The sequence below is a fragment of the Syngnathus acus genome, chromosome 12 (genome assembly GCF_901709675.1).
Source record: "Syngnathus acus chromosome 12, fSynAcu1.2, whole genome shotgun sequence".
Taxonomy (NCBI): Eukaryota; Metazoa; Chordata; class Actinopteri; order Syngnathiformes; family Syngnathidae; genus Syngnathus; species Syngnathus acus.
Window position 1 is genome coordinate 271,248 of NC_051097.1, and position 20,886 is coordinate 292,133.

General features: G+C 42.6%; 1 protein-coding gene across 4 annotated transcripts in view; it reads right to left on the reverse strand.

Annotated features, from left to right (window-relative positions):
- megf10 (multiple EGF-like-domains 10) overlaps window positions 1–20,526 on the reverse strand; it is a 78,035-nt gene extending 57,509 nt beyond the window's left edge. For 2 of the 4 annotated variants that reach the window (XM_037265788.1, XM_037265787.1), the window contains exons 1-5: window positions 20,135–20,526; window positions 12,665–12,818; window positions 5,664–5,765; window positions 4,106–4,206; window positions 3,017–3,109 (exon numbers count right to left, since the gene is read on the reverse strand). In XM_037265788.1, coding sequence (XP_037121683.1) covers window positions 3,017–3,109; window positions 4,106–4,206; window positions 5,664–5,765; window positions 12,665–12,783 — 415 coding nt within the window. In that variant the 5' untranslated portion in view covers window positions 12,784–12,818; window positions 20,135–20,526. The remainder of the gene's footprint in view (window positions 1–3,016; window positions 3,110–4,105; window positions 4,207–5,663; window positions 5,766–12,664; window positions 12,819–20,134) is intronic. The other 2 variants (XM_037265785.1, XM_037265786.1) reach the window with 2 other exon arrangements.
- Between the last annotated feature and the right edge of the window lie 360 nt (window positions 20,527–20,886).

Sequence of the window (20,886 nt, forward strand, 5' to 3'; positions counted from 1 at the left end):
TCGTTCGCAAAACGCTAGTCTTTCAGCGACACCGAGGGCCAAGAAAATGTCTGCAGGGTCTAGAGCATTTTCTATTCGGGCTCCAGAGCTTTGGAATGCCCTACCAATGGATTTTAGAACTGCTACCTCAGTAGAAACATTTAAGACACGTTTAAAGACACATTTCTATGATATGGCCTTTAATTAACCTGTAGTGGCCGATTCCGCTGGAGTTTGTTTTCTCTCCCTCTCAACATTACGGCAACTGTAGTCAGGGGGCGTCACCGAATAGCTGTTGTACCCGCGAGGCTATTTCATTTCAAAATAGGCTGCTCCGTTAATGTTTCGAGTAAATTTACGGATTGATATGGAAGGGAAACATAGGTAAGCAGTACCAATGTGTTAGATCGAACTTTAGTCAGTTCCGATCATTTTATAGGAGATCGTTTGAGAAACGCGATTGTTTACACTTTGCTGAGGCTCATGGGAGATTGCGAGCTGAGGCTCATGGGACTTTGCGGATGGCTAATGCTATAACGATAGCTGCTATACGTACCAGGCTATTTCATGTCAAAATAGGCTGCTCTGTTAATGTTTCGAGTAAATAATCCGGTGCGCCTTATATATGGACAAAGTTTTAAAATGGGCCGTTCATTGAAGGTGCGTTATAATCCGGTGCGCCTTTTAGTGCGGAAAATACGGTATATATATATATATAATTTTTTTTTTTTTAGTGGGTAGATCTTTGTGACTTGGTCATTTCAAAAGTAGCTCGCGAGCTGAAAAGGTTTGGGCACCCCTGTTGTAGACGCTAAAACTGCACAATATATAGGTTTGGTCGCTGTGTTCAAATTATTTTTCAATGACTTAGCAATGAGGCTTTACTGTATAACTTCATCCACTTGCTTGACAGCAAATTGTTCTAATTCATCTGTCTACTTAAGATGGCCACAGAACACCATATTGCTGACGATGGTTAAAGGGTCAAATGACTTTGATTATGGATAAAACATGGATGGCATACTTTCTTCTGATGTCAGCTTTAGGAAACTTAAGTTTAGCTGTTGATTTGTTTTGTCTCCTCAGTGACAGTCCCCAAAAGCAGTGAAATGAGGGTCCGCTAAATGGAGAACAGGTTAGTTAGGTCATCCTCAGACGAGCTCCCATAGTAGAAGCTATATATTGCTAATAATGACTGTGGGGCGCAGCTCCTTACAGGATCCCCATTCCAACCCTTAATGCTGAGTGTCAAGCAGGGAGGCATCGGGTTCCATTTTATAGTCTTTTGGTATGACTCAGCCGGGGATCAAACCCACGACGTCCCAGTCTCAGGGCGGACACTCATACCACAAGGCCACTGAGCTGGACTGAAAGTATATTTTCCCCCCAACTCTTTGGTGAATACGCAGTCTACCAAGCATGTACTCATGGAAAAGAGTGCTCTAACTAGCTGAAGGATTCACAAAAAGAGAGAAAAAACCACCTGCTGTGTTCTATTCTTTTCCCAAACTGTGTGGGTGGGAATGTGTGATCTCTTCTGGAGTTCAAAATGCCCCAATAATTATCTGAATAAATACAATTTCCTAATCAGTTTTGAGATACTGCTCATAGGTCTGCAAAGATGGCTATTAATGCGAATACAAATCGTTTAAAAAAAAAAAGCATGTTATGATGCTTAATTTCAGCTTTCTTCATTTAACATGGTTCATATCATTCTCATTTTTGGGAGTGTGTATTGAAAATGTTTTTCAATTAAAACATCCCTTCACTTGACACTATTTGCGCTTATTCATATCTAATCAAATGGCTGTGTAAAAAAGGTGCTTTCTTCAGATTCATTGTATTCTAAAATGTTTTTCAGTTATTTAGCAGTTGTGCCCAATAACCTGAACCGGAATTGTCGGGTCTATTGCCGTGCGAGCCGCAACACCTGGCTGTATTTGTCACAGTGTGGGATGTTTCTCAAATGCTAAACAACTCACTATACTGCCATTTACATGAATGCCCTTCAATCAGCAAACAGTCAGTGAAAAAGGCCTGCTGTTAGCAACTATAACTGAAATAACCATCTATTCTGTTTTTTTATTTATTTATTTTTAAATGCAAAGCATTGAATTCCCCACTTGCGGCTCGGTGGGGCACTGGGTAGCACGTCCGCCTCACAGTTAGGAGGGTGCAGGTTCGATTCCACCTCCGGCCCTCCCTGTGTGGAGTTTGCATGTTCTCCCCGGGCCCGCGTGGGTTTTCTCCGGGCACTCCGGTTTCCTCCCACATCCCAAAAACATGCTTGGTAGGCCGATTGAGCACTCCAAATTGTCCCTAGGTGTGAGTGCGAGTGCGTATGGTTGTTTGTCTCTGTGTGCCCTGCGATTGGCTGGCAACCGGGTCAGGGTGTCCCCCGCCTACTGCCCGATGACGGCTGGGATAGGCTCCAGCACGCCCGCGACCCCCGTGGGGACTGAGCGGTAAAGAAAATGGATGGATGGATGGATGGATGAATTCCCCACTTATAGCAACCATCCATCCATCCATTTTCTGAACTGCTTATATTCACGAGGGTCGCGGGTGCGCTGGACCCCATCTCAATCTCCCAGGCAGGTTATAGCCTGAACTGGTCGCCAGCCAATCACAGGGCAACGTTAAGCAACCATTCACAGAAACAATCACACCTAAGGACAATTTAGAGTACAAGTGAATTTTCAACTGTCCTGGATGCTGTAGCTCCTATGAAAACTAAGACCAATTTATATTGACCTAAAACGCTTTCGAGGTTGACTATGAGGGTCATTACTTTGAAATCAAAGTACTCAAAGGCAGAGCTTAAGTGGAGAAAAATGCAACTCCTAGCTCCTTTTCAACTGTACAGACAATGTTAGTAAGTTAGTAAAAGCTTGGCAACAGTTTTCTGAAACCATTAGGAATAACCTAAACAATGATATAGTCTATCTGTTTTTCCTCTTCTAACGCTTAACAGAACATGAGGCTCTCCCAAACAAAGACTTGTCACCTCACAGACAGCAACAGCTGGAGGACTTACTGCTGGAGCAATTGGACCCCCCCCATCCAGGCTCACACTGGCAGGTGTTGGGGGCCACACAACGGCCATGAACACAGCTCTCTGAACAATGAGCTAAAGAGGGAGAGAGAAGGATGTAAGGCAATGTGTGAATCAGAGAACATCTACTTTGCTTGTTGAAGGGACGCATACTGTAGTGGATACTGGTTTGGAAGCACAACGATTTGACTTGACTTAAGTATCAGTACCCCATGTTGCTCCACTTCTTCCATTATATAAGAGAAATTACATATTTTATTAAATGAAATGCATGAGAAGCTAAAATGTTGCTGCCGTCATTTAGAAGCGGAAAAATGTCTGGATAACCTTCAGTTAATTCTGAGTCTAAAATGTATGATCTCTGTCTAGAATCAAAACCTGGAAGAGTCTATGAGCTACTATAAGTTGCTGAACGGTAACTTATCTTGCTAAATTTGGATATGTTAGCCATTGTATTACTTTGTTCAGACAAGGGTTGTGGGTCTTACCTTAGCAAACTTTTCCGACAGTTTCGGCAGCAACGAAGGCAGAGGTTGCTGCCAAAACTGTCTGAAATGTTTGCTAAGGTAATTCCCACAACCCTTGTCTGAACAAAGGAATACAATGGCTATCATAAATGAAGACATAAGGAACACAATTCATCTATTGGATATAGGTTTCTTCAAATAAAACATGGGGGAACATGCAAACTCCACACAGGGTGGGGCAGGAGGTGGAATCAAACCCACACCTTCCGAACTGTGAGGCGGACATGCAAACCAGTGCCTCACCGTGCCGCCTACTATTATTATTATTATTTCGATCAGGGTTTTAATCCAAATAAAAGTGTCCATATAAATGTAGCCACTATGGGGTGGTGAGTGTATGTATACATATATAATCATTTTTGTAAGTGTGGCTCTATGTTTGTAATGATACAGAATATTTTGACTGAGGCTTGAATCATGTCAAATAATGCAAAACGTTGTGTTTCATGTGATCATTGTTTCAGCTTTGGTGGTGGTGATTTTACAACACATTGTCCATTAAACCAGGCTTTTTACACAGCTGTAAATTTGTGAAGATACTCACGAACACAAATTTCTCCATTTTCAAAGAAGCCTGGACAGCACTGGGATTTCCTACGATACATAGTCTTCTCTCCTCTGCGATACGCAGTCCGGTAGCTTACCCTTCACACAAACAGGAAGGTCAATTGTCCAGTGAGATGAAGACCAGTTAGATTAGATTCCACTATGATTATACAGTTGACCCCCGAATACCTTTGGCTCAGCACCTGCAGACTTGCATATTTTTCATAGCTCCATCCATCCATTTTCAACACCTCTTATCCTGTTCAGGGTTGTGTACGTGCTGGAGCCTATCCCAGCTAACATTGGGCGAAAGGCAGACTACACCCTGAACTAGTCGATTTTCGTAGGTATTTTGGGGATTTTAAATATTATATTTCATATCTATCTATCTATCTCTCTCTCTCTCTCTCTCTCTCTCTCTCTCTCTCTCTCTCTCTCTCTCTCTATCTATCTGTCTATTTATATACACATATATACCGTATTTTCCGGACTATAAGTCATAGTTTTTTTCATAGTTTGGCCAGGGTGCGACTTATAATCAGGAGCGACTTATATGTGAAATTATTAACACATTATTACTTGATCATTAACACATTACTTACTTACTAGTATACGTAGTTGATCACTTCACATGTTATTTTCACTTTAAACCGCATTAGGGCGCACTAGGCCTGTGGAATAATTGGAACCGCAACTGACAATGAGTCTGACCTCAGCGGCGCAAGCATTTTTGGAGTCAGCAGCGGGCGTTGTTTAAAAGTGACACGGAGGACGAAGATTTCGATGGATTTTATGATTTGGAGTGACACGAATGGTTTGATAAATGTGTAATTTATGTTATAGTTATTTGAATAACTGTTAATAGGTTACGTCAGGCACGTTCTCAGTTCCTCCTTTGTGTTTATGTAACGTTAACATCCTGTATCATTTAGGCTGTTGTTGCCTATTCATGTCTGTTCTTGGTGATGGATTTTGACAAATAAAGTTCCCCCAAAAATGCGACTTGTACTCCTGTGCGACTTATATGTTTTTTTCTTCTTTATTATGCATTTTATTGCTGGTGCGACTTGTACTCTGGAGCAACTTATAGTCCGGAAAATACACGTGTATATACAGTCAAACCTCGGTTTTCGAACGTCCCGGTTCTCGAACCAATAGGAATTCGAACGACAAATTCGAGATTTTTTTGCTTTGCAATCGAATGAGTAAATTAATTGCGACTCATTGGTGCACAGCACTACTGCTTATGTCGTCTGTTGCCACATCATCAAAAACTGTGACAATGCTCTGGTCACATTAGAATCACTACTTCCATTTTTGTACATATGTGTCTCCATGCAAGCCATACTCGCCTGCTTGCACATGTTTGCGAAATTACCAACACCCGGTCTAACCTGCCTCTGTGCAGATTTACAACGGGCCTCACGCCAAACTTTCATTGTTCATAAAAATAGAGGTAGGAATCTTAACGTTTGTGAACAAGGAATGGCAATAATGAGAATAATGTAAAATCGAGAAATAGTCTAGAAAATGATTGCCACTGATGTGATCCTCACCTGTGTCTGGTACACTTGAACCAGTTGAGGATGTCTGTGCAGCTGGTGTAATAAATCTGGTCAAAAGGATGGGCATAGGACTCTTGAACTGTCACTGAATATCTGAAACCACAGGAAGAGAAGGAGACAAGAGATCAGACATAAATGACTGTCAGAATCCCTGTGTGTATGTAGAGCTTTCATGCATGACATTCTACCACCCAAGTTTATCCAAAAGGAATTTTTGTGGTTCTTTGGGATTAAATATACCTCTACCCTACCTTTGCCCACTGTTAGGACAGGCTTTGTTATACACTATTAAATGGAGGGGTATAAGGAACCTTTTTGTGACCATTCCATGTGACCAATTTTGAGACCATGTTTAGTATGTAAACAATATACAGTGTCCATATGCTCAGATTGTGTCAAGGCAAAATAAAAATCAATCACCGTTCATGAACCCAATGCTCCAAACATTTGACTTTGTTCACTATAAAACCAGTAGCAGTATTATGTATTCAACTATTGTTGCTCTAGTGGTGCCTTGAGATTCAAGTTTAATTCCTTCAATGACCATGCCAAAGCACTCATTTCTGATCATTTTTCATCATTGAAATGAATGCAAATTCCTACCCACAGAATATCTATATTGTCTTTAATAAGGAGAGATCTCACACTGATATTGTACTACCGTATTTTCCGGACTACCGTATTTTTCGGACTAAAAGTCGCTCCGGAATATAGGTCGCATTAGCCATAAAATGCACAATAATGTGAAAAAAACATATATAAGTCGCTCCGGAGTACAAGTCGCATATTGGGGGAAATTTATTCGACAAAATCCAACACCAAGAACAGACATGAACGAGCAACAACAGGCTAAACGATAGGTATGCTAACGTGACATAAACACAAACGAAGAGCTGAGAACGGGCCTGACGTAACATTCAGAGTTATTCAAATAACTATTACATAAATAACACGTTTATTAAACCATCTGTGTCACTCCAATTCATTAAATCCATCGATCGTCCTTTATGGAAACGATGCCGCGTATGCGCCACGCCGCTGACGTCTAAATATTCTAAATATTCCACAGACCCATATAATGATATATAAAGTATATATCAAATAACTATCATATAAACAACAATATTATCAAACTATCTGTGTCACTCCAAATCATTAAATCCATCCATCAAATTCCTTGTCCTTTGTCAACAACGCCGCGCGTGCGTCCTGACGTCAGCCTCGTCGTTATTCCACAGATCTAGTATATAACTATATTATAGCGTTAACAAAGTACAAGGAAAGACGTGGGTTTGGCAAACGTCTCTTTATTTAACAAAAAAAGAGTTCAACGAGCCAACAAGTACTGAACTGTAACGATAAAAACATACACAAGTTGCTATACGAAATAAAATATATCAAATAACTATAACATAAATAGTTCACCACCACACGGCCCCAAGCACCGGCGTCGACTTCCAGGTGTGTGGCGGCGTGGACTTCCATCCCCGGAGGTGGCACTTCCAGCCACGGAGGTGGAAGAGAGCTCCATAGAATAGGACCGGGCGTGCGTAAAAGCCATGTCCGAGCTCCATCCACCGTCCCCGGACAGCCACCCGGCCGAGCGCCGGCCCCCGACTTCCATCCACGGAGGTGAAAGAGAGCTCCGTAGAGTAGGACCGGGCGTGCGTAACAGCCATGTCCGAGCCCCATCCACCGTCCCTGGACAGCCACCCGGCCGAGCGCCGGCCCCCGACTTCAATCCACGGAGGTGAAAGAGAGCTACGTAGAGTAGGACCGGGCGTGTGTAAAAGCCATAATGTGGGGGAGGATGGTGTTAAAAGCAGAGCTAAAGTCCACGAAGAGCATCCGCACATAGCTTCCCGGCTGCTCCAGGTGGGACAGTGCAGCATGGAGGGCTGTAGCTACTGCATCCTCTGTGGATCTATTTGCCCTGTAGGCAAACTGGTGGGGGTCAAAACCTCTGAGCAGGAGTGATGTGATGTGACCCCGTACCAGCTTTTCAAAGCACTTCATCACCACCGGGGTGAGTGCGACTGGCCGGTAGTCATTAAAGCTGGTGATGTGGCGTTTCTTGGGCAGGGGGACTATAGTGGAGGATTTTAAACAGGATGGGACGGCGGACTCGGTAAGGGACTGGTTGAAGATCTTTGTGAGGACTCCAGCCAGCTGATCTGCGCAGTCCTTTAGGACACGCCCAGTGACACCGTCAGAACCCGCAGCCTTCCTCGGGTTGATGGTCCGCATCGTGCGCCTAACCTCGTGCTCCTTCACTGTGAGGGTGAAGCTGCTGCGGACTGTGGGATGTGATGTGGCCGCTTCAGGTGGCTCGGACTCGAACCGGGCAAAGAAGGTGAATCTCCGTAGAGTAGGACCGGGCGTGCGTAAAAGCCATAATAGTTTTTCAAACCTTATGTGTCACTCCAAATCATTAAATCCTTCAAACTCTTCGTCCTCCGTGTCGCTTACAAACAAAGCCGCTAATGATGCCGGTAGTACGTGGTCATTATAGTCATCCCGTGATCGAATCTTTGTCCTTTATGTAAACAACCGCCGCGCCACTAACGTCACTTGAAATTCAAATTACAGTAATCCCTTGCTACATCGCGGTTCGTTTATCGCAGTTTAACTTTTTTTTCTTTCTTTTTTTTTTTTTAATTTTGAAAATTTGTGAAAAAATTCACATATAAGTCACTTCTCAGTATAAGTCGCCCCCCCCCACTCAAACTATGAAAAAAAACGCGACTTATAGTCCGAAAATTACAGTATAAGTCGCTCCGGAGTACAAGTCGCACCAGCCATAAAATGCATAAAAAAGAAGAAAAAAAACATATACAAGTTGCACCGGAGTACCAGTCGTCCTCTGTGTCACTTATAAACAACTCTGCTGACTCCGGAAGTAGAGGCTGTGCTGACGATTTGGAGTGAGACGGATGGTTCGATAAACTTGATATTTATGTTATAGTTATTTGATATATACCGTATTTTTCAGACTATAAGTCGCGGTTTTTTTTCATAGTTTGGGTGGGGGGGCGACTTATACTCAGGAGCCACTTATATGTAAAATTATTCACAAATTTTTACTTGATCATTAACACATTACTTACTTACTAGTATAGTTGATCACTTCACATGTTATTTTCACTTTAAACCGCATGAGGGCGCACTATGGCTGTGGAATAAATGGAGCCTCACTGACAATGAGTTCCATTCATTGACTTACAGATTTAGGAGATTTAATGATTTGAAATGGTATCATCTGAAAACGGTCTTCAAAATAAAGCACCCTACCTCAAATCAAAGCACGGCTGAATAACATAAATAACATGGAGAATTCTTAACACATACTTTAAATATCTTTTTAGAACAGATTTTATTACTATAAAAATTTTAATAACAAAGTGTCATGTCTCATCCCCAGTTTTGCTCTGTGTCTAGGTTGCCATAGTTTCTGTTCGCGTCGCCCCTCCCCTCCTGTGTCACCTCAATCAATGTAACCGCGATCACCTGCCTCGTGTTTCGTGTTTTGTATTTAAGTCCTGTCTGCCCCTCACTCCCCGTCGGATCATTGCATGTGTTGTTGTTGTCGTAATGTCTTCACGTCCTTTGTGTCACGTCCCTGTCGGTTAGTCCTCTATTTATTTTGTTAAGTCATGTCAGTTTGCCGAGTGTGTCTTTGAGTTCTCCAATAAACCCTGGTCCAAGCTGCATTTGGTCGCCCTGCTCCATTCGTTCCATGACAGAATGAGCCGACCACTATAGCGACCAGCGCCTGGACCAACCTCCTCCATCAGCTCCCGCTGCGACGCCCGATCCACGTCTGTCGTCCGAGCGTGTTCCAGCACCATGGGCTCTGCGGCCGCCACTGGACTTCGCTCCCGCGAGGCTGGACCCTCGGCCGCCATCGGAGTGCTTCTGGCGCCAGCGGCTCCGCGGCCGCCGTCGGACTTCGCTCCAGCGATGCCGGACCCGCGGCCGACATCGGAGTGCCTCCCGGCGCCATCAGACTCGCGGCCGCCATCGGGCTCTACCCCAGCGTCGCAGGACCGGCGGGCGTCGGCAGACTTCAAGCCAGCTGCGCCGGACCCGCGATCGTCCCTTGCCCCGCTCCCACTGCTGTGGCGTGTGGTGGCTCTTGCCGCTGCGCACTGCTCCGCCTTCCGAATGCCGCTGATCGCGGTCCGGACTTCCAAACGCCACCGATTGCGGCTCTGACTTTTCATATGCCGCCGATTGCGGTTCGTGTCCCTAGAGTTGCCACCGATTGCGGTTCGTGTTCCAGAGTTGCCGCCGTTTGCGATTCGTGTTCCAGAGTTGCCGCCGATTGCGGTTCATGTCTTCAGAGTCGCCGCCGATTGCGGTTCATGTCCCCAGAGTTGCCGCCGAGCGCGGTTAGGACTTTGCCATGGCCGGTGAGGCCATTTGGACTGGTGCGCTTCCCCCCCGCCCCCCTGTTCGCCGCGTGGAGGTTTCGGTTTCGGTTTTTTGGAACGTCGGGAGCCGTCCCTTGTGGGGGGGTACTGTCATGTCTCGTCCCCAGTTTTGCTATGTGTCTAGGTTGCCATAGTTTTTGTTTGCGTCGCCCCTCCCTTCCTGTGTCACCTCAATCAATGTAACCGCGGTCACCTGCCTCGTGTTTCGTGTTTTGTATTTAAGTCCTGTATGCCCCTCGCTCACCGTCGGATCATTGCATGTGTTGTTGTCGTAATGTCTTCACGTCCTTTGTGTCACGTCCCTGTCGGTTAGTCCTCTAGTTATTTTGTTAAGTCATGTCAGTTTGCCGAGTGTGTCTTTGAGTTCTCCAATAAACCCTGGTCCAAGCTGCATTCGGTCGCCCTGCTCCATCCGTTCCATGACACAAGGTACAAGTACATACTGTAAATATGTTTTTCGAACTGTTTTATTATTATAACGATTATTCAATAACAAGTTATAACACTCTTAAATGTGTTTTTAGAACTCTTGTTAATATAACAATTTTTTTATAAAAAGGTACAAGTGTATGCACTGCAATTGTGTGGGCACTCCCCGCCTTCTGCTGACGAGTGGGCGACATTTGTGCCATAATTTCTCAATTTGAAAGTTTAATTTTGAATCTCTTTTTTTTTCAATTTGGAAAAAAAATCCACGATGTAGTGAAACCGCGAGAAACGAACCGCGATGTAGCAAGGGATTACTGTAATTTGTACTGCAACTGACAACTAGTCCAACGTCAGCGGTGCGGCGCAATCGCGGCGTTGTTTATATAAAGGACGAAGGATTCAATCAATGGATTTAATGACTTGGAGTTACAGAGCTAGTTTGATCAAATTGTTGTTTATAATTATATGGGCCTGTGGAATAATTTGAACTGCAACTGACAACGAGTCCGACGTCAGCGGCGCAGCGCACACGCGGCGTTGTTTACACAAAGGACGAGGAATTCGATCGATGGATTTAATGATTTGGAGTGACACAGATGGTTTGATAATATTGTTGTCTATATGATAGTTATTTGATATATACTTTATATATCGTTATTTGGGCCTGTGGAATAATTTGAACTGCAACTGACGACGAGTCCGACGTCAGCGGCACGCTGCACACGCGGCGTTGTTTACAGAAAGGAGGACGAATTCGATCGATGGATTTAATGATTTGGAGCGACACGGATGGTTTGATCAACGTGTTATTTATGTTATAGTTATTTGAATAACTGTTAATGTTACATCAGGCCCGTTCTCAGCTCCTCGTTTGTGTTTATGTCACAATATTCTAATTTTCTGAGACAGTCCTGTAGGCCTGTGGAATAATTGGAACCGCAACTGATGATGAGTCAGACGTCGATGCGTACTTCCGGAGTCAGCAGCGGCATTGTTTATATGTGACACAACTGACGAAGATTTCGATGGATTTAATGATTTGGAGTGACACGGATGGTTTGATAAACTTGTTATTTATGTTATAGTTATTTGAATAACTGTTAAGTTAAAGTTAAAGTTAAAGTCCCAATGATCGTCACACACACACCTGGGTGTGGTGAAATTTGTCCTCTGCATTTAACCCATCCCCGTGTGATTTTAATCCATCCCCTGGGGGAGAGGGGAGCAGTGAGCAGCAGCGGTGCCGCGCTCGGGAATCAGTTGGTGATCTAACCCCCCAATTCCAACCCTGAATGCTGAGTGCCAAGCAGGGAGGCAATGGGTCCCATTTTTATAGTCTTTGGTATGACCCGGCCGGGGTTTGAACCCACAACCTTCCAGTCTCAGGGCGGACACTCTACCACTAGGCCACTGAGCTGGTTTTAATAGGTTAGGTCAGGCACGTTCTCAGTTCCTCATTTGTGTTTGTGTAACGTTAGCATACCGTATCGTTTAGCCTGTTGTTGTCAATTCATGTCTGTTCTTGGTGTTGGATTTTGTCAAATAAAGTTTCCCCAAAAAATGCCTAACCCTTGTGCTCCGGTGCGACTGATATATGTTTTTTCTTCTTTATTATGCATTTTATGGCTGATGCGACTTGTACTCCGGAGCGACTTATCGTCCAGAAAATACGGTAAATTGCTCCTGAGAACAAGTCGTACCCCCGGCCAAACTATGAAAAAAACTGTGACTTATAGTCCGGACAATACGGTATATAAAAACATAGTAATGATAATAAATTATTTGAATTTAGAGCAAACATTTTGTGCTTCATTTCCATCTTTTCGACAGCACTGTACTACTGCAACATACTAATTACTGCAATCTTAGTCATTTTTCAAGGTTAAGATAGGTTAAAGCATATGTTTTATGCCTCTTCTATTCTGGGGTAAACAAAAGTGGAGCGCAGCTAGATACTTGTGCACTGACTGAACAAATATTGAAAGTGCAGCACATTATGGTGAGTCGCTACATATCGGCACAGCATTTTTTGCAGAGGAGTGGAGTGGAACGGTAGATCGGGCTGAAATAGTGTTGTGTCATTGTGTCACACCCCTGGTTTAAACACATACAGCAAATGAGCAGACAAACCTCTCCCAGTGGCTGCAGACATTTGGATCTTCCAGGTTCAGGGAGGAAATGATGCAAGGCAGAAAAAAAAAGGCCACAGCCAACAAGACTGTCCCGTGGCACTGTAGCCGCATGGCCATCTCACCCAGGACTTAACCTTGACACACTTTGACACCTGGAAAAGGAGACAGAATTTTTTTTTTCTTCACTCAACATTCAGTAATGATTTTTGCTTTTGTTTGAATTAAACAAAACTGGGTCAAAATAACACAAATTTTCAACACAATTTGCACCTGTATGTTTGGTACTGGAACCGGGGATGCAGCAGAGGTATTTTTATGACTACAATGAGTGATAGATAGAGCTTTAGAAAGACTTGATGTCACAAAACACCAGTCTAATTAAAGTTTTTTTCAAAGCCTTTAAGAGGATTAGTATGATCAAGCAGAAAATTACCTTTTTGTCTAAAAAAAGCAATAGGTCTGTCATGAGAGATGAATCTCAAATAAATACTGCAAAGTTAGAAGGTCCAATAACAGGTAGGTTTGATTAGATAAGAACTTTTTGGCCAGTCTTCTTGTTACCTGTCAGTCATATCTCCAAAATCATTAGATCATATTTTACACACCCGCACGCACGCACACACACACACACACACACACACACGCACACGCACACGCACACACGCACACACACACACACACACACATAAGTTGCAGTACTTGTCTTTACGAGAGCCTTGTTAGACTGACTTCATCACTTTTTTAGTAAATTGGTGATTGTCAATGAGCACGATTTCATAAGAAATAAATTGGGGTACTGTAGGTTGTTTGTATTGTGCCTTTACATGCATTTTTTGAGGGTAGCAGAACCCATCTTCTCTGGTTTCATTTGGCTGAAGAAGCACAGCTGCAGCCACCAATGTTGGAACACCCCCTCCACAATCCACCCAAAGACAACTGCACAACTGCACAAACAAGGGCCGTGCTGTGCGTGTGAAAGGCTCCAGATACCCCAAAAGGAGCAGACTTTGCAGATCTGCGTTCCAAGTAGCATGATACTGACGCTTCTCCGTCTCAGTTGAAATGGACTGGCGGGAGCTGACACCTGGAGATCTATTTTTGCACATGCACATGTCCGCTCAGTGTAAAAAGTGGCGCATCTTGACTTTTGTGGCAGGTCAAGTCTAGTTCACTGTGTTTTGGATAGACTATGCTGTGCCATACTAGGGGTTGCGGCGGACTGAGGGTATTTTCTTTTTTTACGCCCCCGCCACACCTGACAGTTAGGTGACTGAAAGTAGACTAGACCTTAGACCAGCTTGGAGGAGGTCTAAGTTGTGGCGCAGGTGGTGTAATGCCATTTTAATGGATTGGATTGAGGAACAGGCAGACAAATTTGAAGCTCTGCTGATATGTGCTACCACTGAATGACTGCTAACTCACAGCTGTCCCTGTCTGTGTGTTTGTATTACGTGTAGCATGTGCATGTGCACATAGTGCATGTGTGCGTCCTGTCTAATTTGATTGACTATGCTGTGTTTAGCCTTCCATCCTCAACTACCAGCCAGTTGTCTCGTGCAGTCTAACGTGACTTTCACTTTCACCGGGAAAACAGCCTGATCATGGATCATTTCACTTGATAGAGGTTAAAGTTACAACAGATCAGATTGATATGAAAAGAAATCCCGAAGGAACTTCACTTGTATACAGAGACCACGTTCGTGAAAATGTGCCTGATCCTATCTTGGATAAACGACTCAGCTCTTTAAGCAACATTTGATCAGATTTGATTGATAATCTTCAGAATCAGAGATCTCTACTTTGGATGACCTAATGCATGAGCTTACTTTGAATTCTTAAATTTTAGTTACCGTATTTTTCGGACTAAGCCTGTGGAATAATCAGAACTGCAACTGACGATGAGTTGGATGTAAGAAGCGAGAAGAGGAAGCGCTGAATTTTCTACCTCCAGAGTTAGCGGAGTTGTTTAAAAGTGACACCGAGGATGAAGATTTCATTGGATTTAGTGATTTGGAGTGACACGGATGGTTTGGTAAACTTGTTAGCATGTTATTTACACTATAGTTATCTGAATAACTCTTAATATGTTACGTCAGGCACGTTCTCAGTTCATTGTTTATGTGGCATGTAACGTTAGCATACGGTACAATTATTCAGCCTGTTGTTGCCTCTATTCTATTTTTATTTTAAATTGCCTTTCATGATAACATCTCTGTCTTGGTGTTGGATTTTATCAAATAAATTTCTCCCAGAAATGTGACTTATACTCCAGTCGGGGGCGGTACGGTGATACACTGGTTAGCACGTCCGCCTCACAGTTAGGAGGGTGCGGGTCCAATTCCACCTCCGGCCCTCCCTGTGTGGAGTTTGCATGTTCTCCCCGTGCCCTCATGGGTTTTCTCCAGGAACTCCGATTTCCTCCCACATCCCAAAAACATGCTTGGTTTGGGCACTCCAAATTGCCCTTAGGTGTGAGTGCGAGTGCGAATCGTTCGTCTCTGTGTGCCCTGCGAATGGTTGGCAACCGGTTCAGCGTGTCCCCCGCCTACTGCCCGATGACTGCTGGCATAGGCTCCAGCACACCCGCGACCCCCGTGGGGACAAGCGGTATCGAAAATGGATGGCTGGATGGATGGATGGCTGGTTGGATGGATACTCCAGTGTGACTTATATACGTATGTCTTTTTTATTATGCATTTTATGGCTGGTGCGACTTATAGCCCGGAAAATACGGTAACTAGAACTTTCCAGTGATACCTTTTAACTTTGATTCCGTAACAATAACAATTTTCACACTACCTTACATTCACAACTTTTTCACAATAGCTTTATCCTAAATAAATCATAAAATATAGAGGGTCAAATAGTGTTTCAGTCATTGTACACACACATCCGTAACGTGTGTGATTTTGACAGGTACAACTTGTTAGACTCTTTAAAGGCACTTCAGCACTGTTTGTTCAGTCTTTCTCCAGTGGAAAACTCACAACACTCAAAAGAAGAACAGGTGGTCCATTTGGAAAAGCTATTCAGGAAATGATGGGTGACTACAGTCAAGTAAGTCTAAAATGATGAAATAACATCTTTAGATGAATAAAACATGTTTATCAATTACTGGAAATTCAAGTTATTTTTCAAGCTACTAAAATACGTAGTAGCCTACAACACGTATTGGCTCTCAACTGTTGTCACGTTTGGATCAGCATTTTCCTATTGTTGCAGATTGTAACCCACTTTGTAAGTTCAAACAATAAAGAATACATTTTGATGAAATTATTATTTATATATGTATCATGTATATACGTATTAGCCTATGCATACTATATTTTCAAACATGTAGCGTCTGAAGCGTATGACTCGCCATAATCTCCTCCAGCCAGAGGCTGCACTACAGCATTGTGTTTGTTTACAGTTTTGACAAGTATCTTAAGAGTGAGACAGCGGCACTTGTGTTTCAACCGACTTTTGGGTCCAACCTTCCAGTTGAGAGTCACTTATTTAGAGTAATGTTAGATTATTCTATTCTATTTTCACCTCATTTCACAGAAGCTATAAAATTCCTTTTGACAACAGAAGAAGTCACCAATCACGATTTTTGCAGCAACTGTAACACACACACATTCTCTCCATGTATAGCATACTGTCATTGTGCAATGAAATATGAGCAACCAGTGATAAAAAGATTTAGTTGCAATGTTGATCTACAGTAGGGCTGCAGTTAACATTTATTTTGATAATTGGCTGATCTGTTGATTATTTAATTGATGAATGAGATTTTTAATGACATTTTAATTTCCAAGCCTATTTTCAAAAACATGGCATTATTTCATCCATCCGTCCGTCCGTCCGCCCGCCCACCCACCTGTGCCTCCCTCCCTCCCTCCATCCATCCATCCATCCATCCATCCATCCATCCATTTTCTGAACTGCTCATCCTCATCTGGGTCTCGGGCGTGGTGGAGCCTATTCCAGCTGACTTTGGGCAGTAGGCGGGGGACAGAACTGGTTGCCAGCCAATCGCAGGGCACTCAGAGACGAACAACCATTGGTACTCACAATCACAGTGTTCACTCTGCCTACCATAATGTAGGAAACCCACGCAGACATGGGACAACACGCAAACTCCACACAGGAAGGCTGAAGCCTGAATCGAACCCACGACCTCTGCACTGTGATGCATAAAGTTGTGACATATGCTATTGTTTCAGATAAGAAATGCATCAAAACAAAATGACAATGAATTTTAGCATGAATCAAATCCACAACCTCTGCACTGTGAGACCGATAAGATAACCAGTGCATCAATGTGCCGACTCCTGGCTTCATATTGTCGTTGGTTCATTGTTTGTGTTAGTGCGAGCGGTCTCATGCCAAATCAATTCTAGTCAAATCAAGTATTTTTGCCTTGCGTTTGTTACTCTAAACCAGTGTTTCCCAACCTTTTTTCATTCACGGCACACCTTTTCATTGGAAAAAATCTCGAGGCACACCACCAACAAAAATCTGTTAAGTGTTACTCCAGCTTCTATATTAAAATCAGTTATATTACAACAAAAGACGTAAAGTTCTATTCCTATATATGTATGGAGAGTCGACTAATTGAAGAAAAATAAATACTAAATATTCTTTAAATTGTATTTCTTTTGTAAATAAAAGTGACAGTTTTTGAAAAAAGGTTTTAGACAGCATAAGGAAAACATTATTGAAAGTGATTGTGATCAAAATCCAAAAGAATCAATATGACTTTGTTTACTGTTTTAGACTAGCTCTATAAATATTGCGACATTAAGAACAAAGTCACTTTTAAAGACGCTCTGCTGTTCTGACAGCGGCTGAGTGGCTATCACAGTCGAGGTGTCTCGACTTGACTGTGTATTTTATGTTGGTGAAAAATGAACAATCCAGGTTCTCCCATTGAACTACCTGCTCTGATTTCCATCGGACCGAAAACGCACCACAGCCGTCATAGTGTCACTGTTAGTAAAAGCACACAGCAACACGCACATAAACTGAGTATGTGCCGATGCCACAACATGAAACCTCAAGATTCTCCGATTTGCCCCGCATGCACAATTAGCAAGTGGCTGACCAGGCCTTGTGCTAACTGACCAGTGGTTTGGCCAACCTGTTTACAATGCGCTCCGTAATTAATGTTGGACAATTTCCCACGGCACAGCTGAACATCTCTCACGGCACACTGCTCTAAACAACAGGTGGGGCTCGCCACATCGTTTTAGGTGGCCCGCGAAGACAAATTGTGCATCGAATTCCTGTCAATTCCAAATTTTCACTTTTAAAAAAATAGAGATATTGATAGCAATTTTTATTACCATTCATTTTTTAAAATCATTTATTGATTTGATTTCAATCTTTCATTATATAATATTTGAACAGTATTTATTAGTCTCTGTTTGAAAACTAGTTATTCATCAGTTTGATTTGTAGCCGATACTACAATATGAGACGTTCATACATTTATTTGGGTTGACAATTTGAATGGCCCTTTGAGGCACACTATGACAATGATGCGGCCCGCGACAAAAACAAGTTTGACACCCCTGCTCTAAACCATGTTATTTTGGACTTTTGTTGATTTTGCAGTTTTTATAATTCTGAGTACCTTTTTTGCTTTTTTGGTTATTTTGAGATTAAATTGCTTTTTGAGCATTTTACAAACTGTGAGCACAAATAATGTGGAGAACCTTGTGAAGTGGTGCGACACCAACCACTTTCTGCTCAACATCAGCAAAACCAAGGAGTTGGTGGTGGATTTTAGGAGGAAGAGAGGGACCTCAGCACCTATCACCATCCAGGGAGTGGAAGTTGAAAGGGTGGACTCCTACAGGTACACAAACTGGACTGGACGACAACACCGAGGCTCTTATCAGGAAGGGGCAGAGCAGGATGTTTTTCCTGAGATGGCTGAGGTCGTTTAATGTTTGTAATAGGCTACTGAGAATGTTTTACCAGTCAGTGGTCTCCAGTGTCCTGTTTTTCACCGGGGCCTGCTGGGGAGGCAACATCGGTGCCAGGGAGGCTACCAGGCTGAACAAGCTGGTGAAGAAGGCCAGCTCTGTGGTGGGGACCGGGTTGGACAGCCTGGAGGTGGTGGTTGAACAGAGGATGGGGAAAACACTGGCAGCCATGTTGGCCAATCCCTCCCATCCACTGCACATCGAGCTGACGGGGATGAGGAGCAAATTCAGCGACAGATTTGTCCTCCCCCGTCAGAGCACAAAGAGATTTGGACAGTCGTTTATTCCAGCTGCACTCCGACTCTACAACCAGGCCCGCAGGCACGGGGAGACCTGGAGCTAGAGTTGATAGGCTAACTGACTTGGGACTTTTTATCTGCACATGATGCACTTTAGCAAACTAACAGCTTGCACTGCATATTTATTGGACAAGTAGTTTGTTTATATTTATTGCATTGTGAACTATGTTTTTCTGTTTGTCTTCCTCTTTTTAAACGTCATGAGCTGTTTGACAATTGATTTTCCCCAGAGGGGACAATAAAGGTTTCAATCAATCAATCAATAATATTTTCCTCCTTTTGATAACCTTGCCACATTGAAAGATGCTTAAATGACTAAAAAACAGTTTTAGAAATTGTATTAAAAGTCAAAAAATTTATTTCTTTAACTCAATGCACAAACCCAAGTCTAAATAGTGTGCCCTAAGTATTGATACCCATACATAAATATTGCACATTCAGATTTTGGGTAAATGTAAAAAAGAAAAAACACCCATAAGCAGATATAATTGGAACACAGTATTGAAGCATCGCACTTAGGTAACAAAACCATATTTAGGAACCCACCTGGAGTCGGAGACACTTATGAATGATTATCCAACATGTTTGGCAATGATGACCAACACCAAGCCTTTTACACAGCAGTGTGTACCACAATGATTACCACAAAATTGTTTACAAATACTACCACGACTATTCATTCACGAAGCTTTTGTGTCCTGTAAGCAAGAGTGGGGGATGATTTGATCATGAATCTGATAAAAGGCTGGTCAAAGGGAAATGTTTCCTAATATGATTTATAAGCTTTGGGCAAAGAATAAAAACACTGGTCTGGTTAATGTTTTACTGTAATTTTGTTTTCTGACAGCTGTTCTAGCCAATTGAAGGGGGAGATGTACAGTCGTTAATATGGCAGTTTTAGATGTTTATGAAAAAGGATGGAAAAACGGCAAGCGTATAACAAAACTGCGCGCAAATTATTAGACACGTATATGTTTTTAATTATATACAAACAGTCTTATGGGACGAAATGTGCCCAATTGCTTCGTTTTTCTCTGTAAACAATGTGTGTATGTTTAATGAAAGAATTACAACAAACCGTATGACTTAAAAAAATTGAGGTAAGTTAAATCTATTAAAAACTTAAGTGTCTACGTGCCAATGCATTTGAGAATAATTCTAAAAACAAATCCAGATATAAATAAATAAAATTACCTTTTCTATGAAAGAATATCAATCCTGTCCTGCCTCATGAGTCCGTCTTTCAATACAAATGTTGGTGGTGTCTTTAGTAAGCGATAACAAATTCTATTGCTGTTTCTCTGAAAAGCTTGAAAATGCAAGTTGGGGTGATGAAAGACACAACTTGAAAATTCTCCTTCGGATGCGAAAAGTAAACGTCTCTGGAGTACAGCAAGGGTCTTTCCTGCACCCAAAACACACTTGCATACTATGGATGAATGTGACGTCACTAGTTTCTCAACCACTGAGATTCTCTACTTCTGGGGAAATAAATGCGGCCAGGCGTCACTATGCCCAAAATTACAAATTAAAGCAAAAGTATCCTTACTGGGTTTAAAAAACATTGTTGGTTCACTTGACACCTTAAGTTTAAACGTTTGCTCTAAAAAATCGAATTATAGATGGTGCTCGTAATGTGAGGACAAAACGACATATCTCCTTAATCCAGTATCTACAGTGTAAGATATGATCCCATCTCGGTGTGTTAGACACGTGAATTATAACTTTACCATATGGTATAAGTTAATAAAATCAAGTTAATAAAATCAAAAGTTGGTTCTTCACATAGGATTTTGCAGTCAGAGGTCTAACTAGTACAAAATGGCATCGTTGGTCATCTTGTTGGCTCTCCTGCCACCTTTTGGACGACTTGTTTAGTGCAGCTTCTGAAAGTATACATACTTTTTTGGGGGGGAAACTACATACTGGTCACATACAATCCTAAA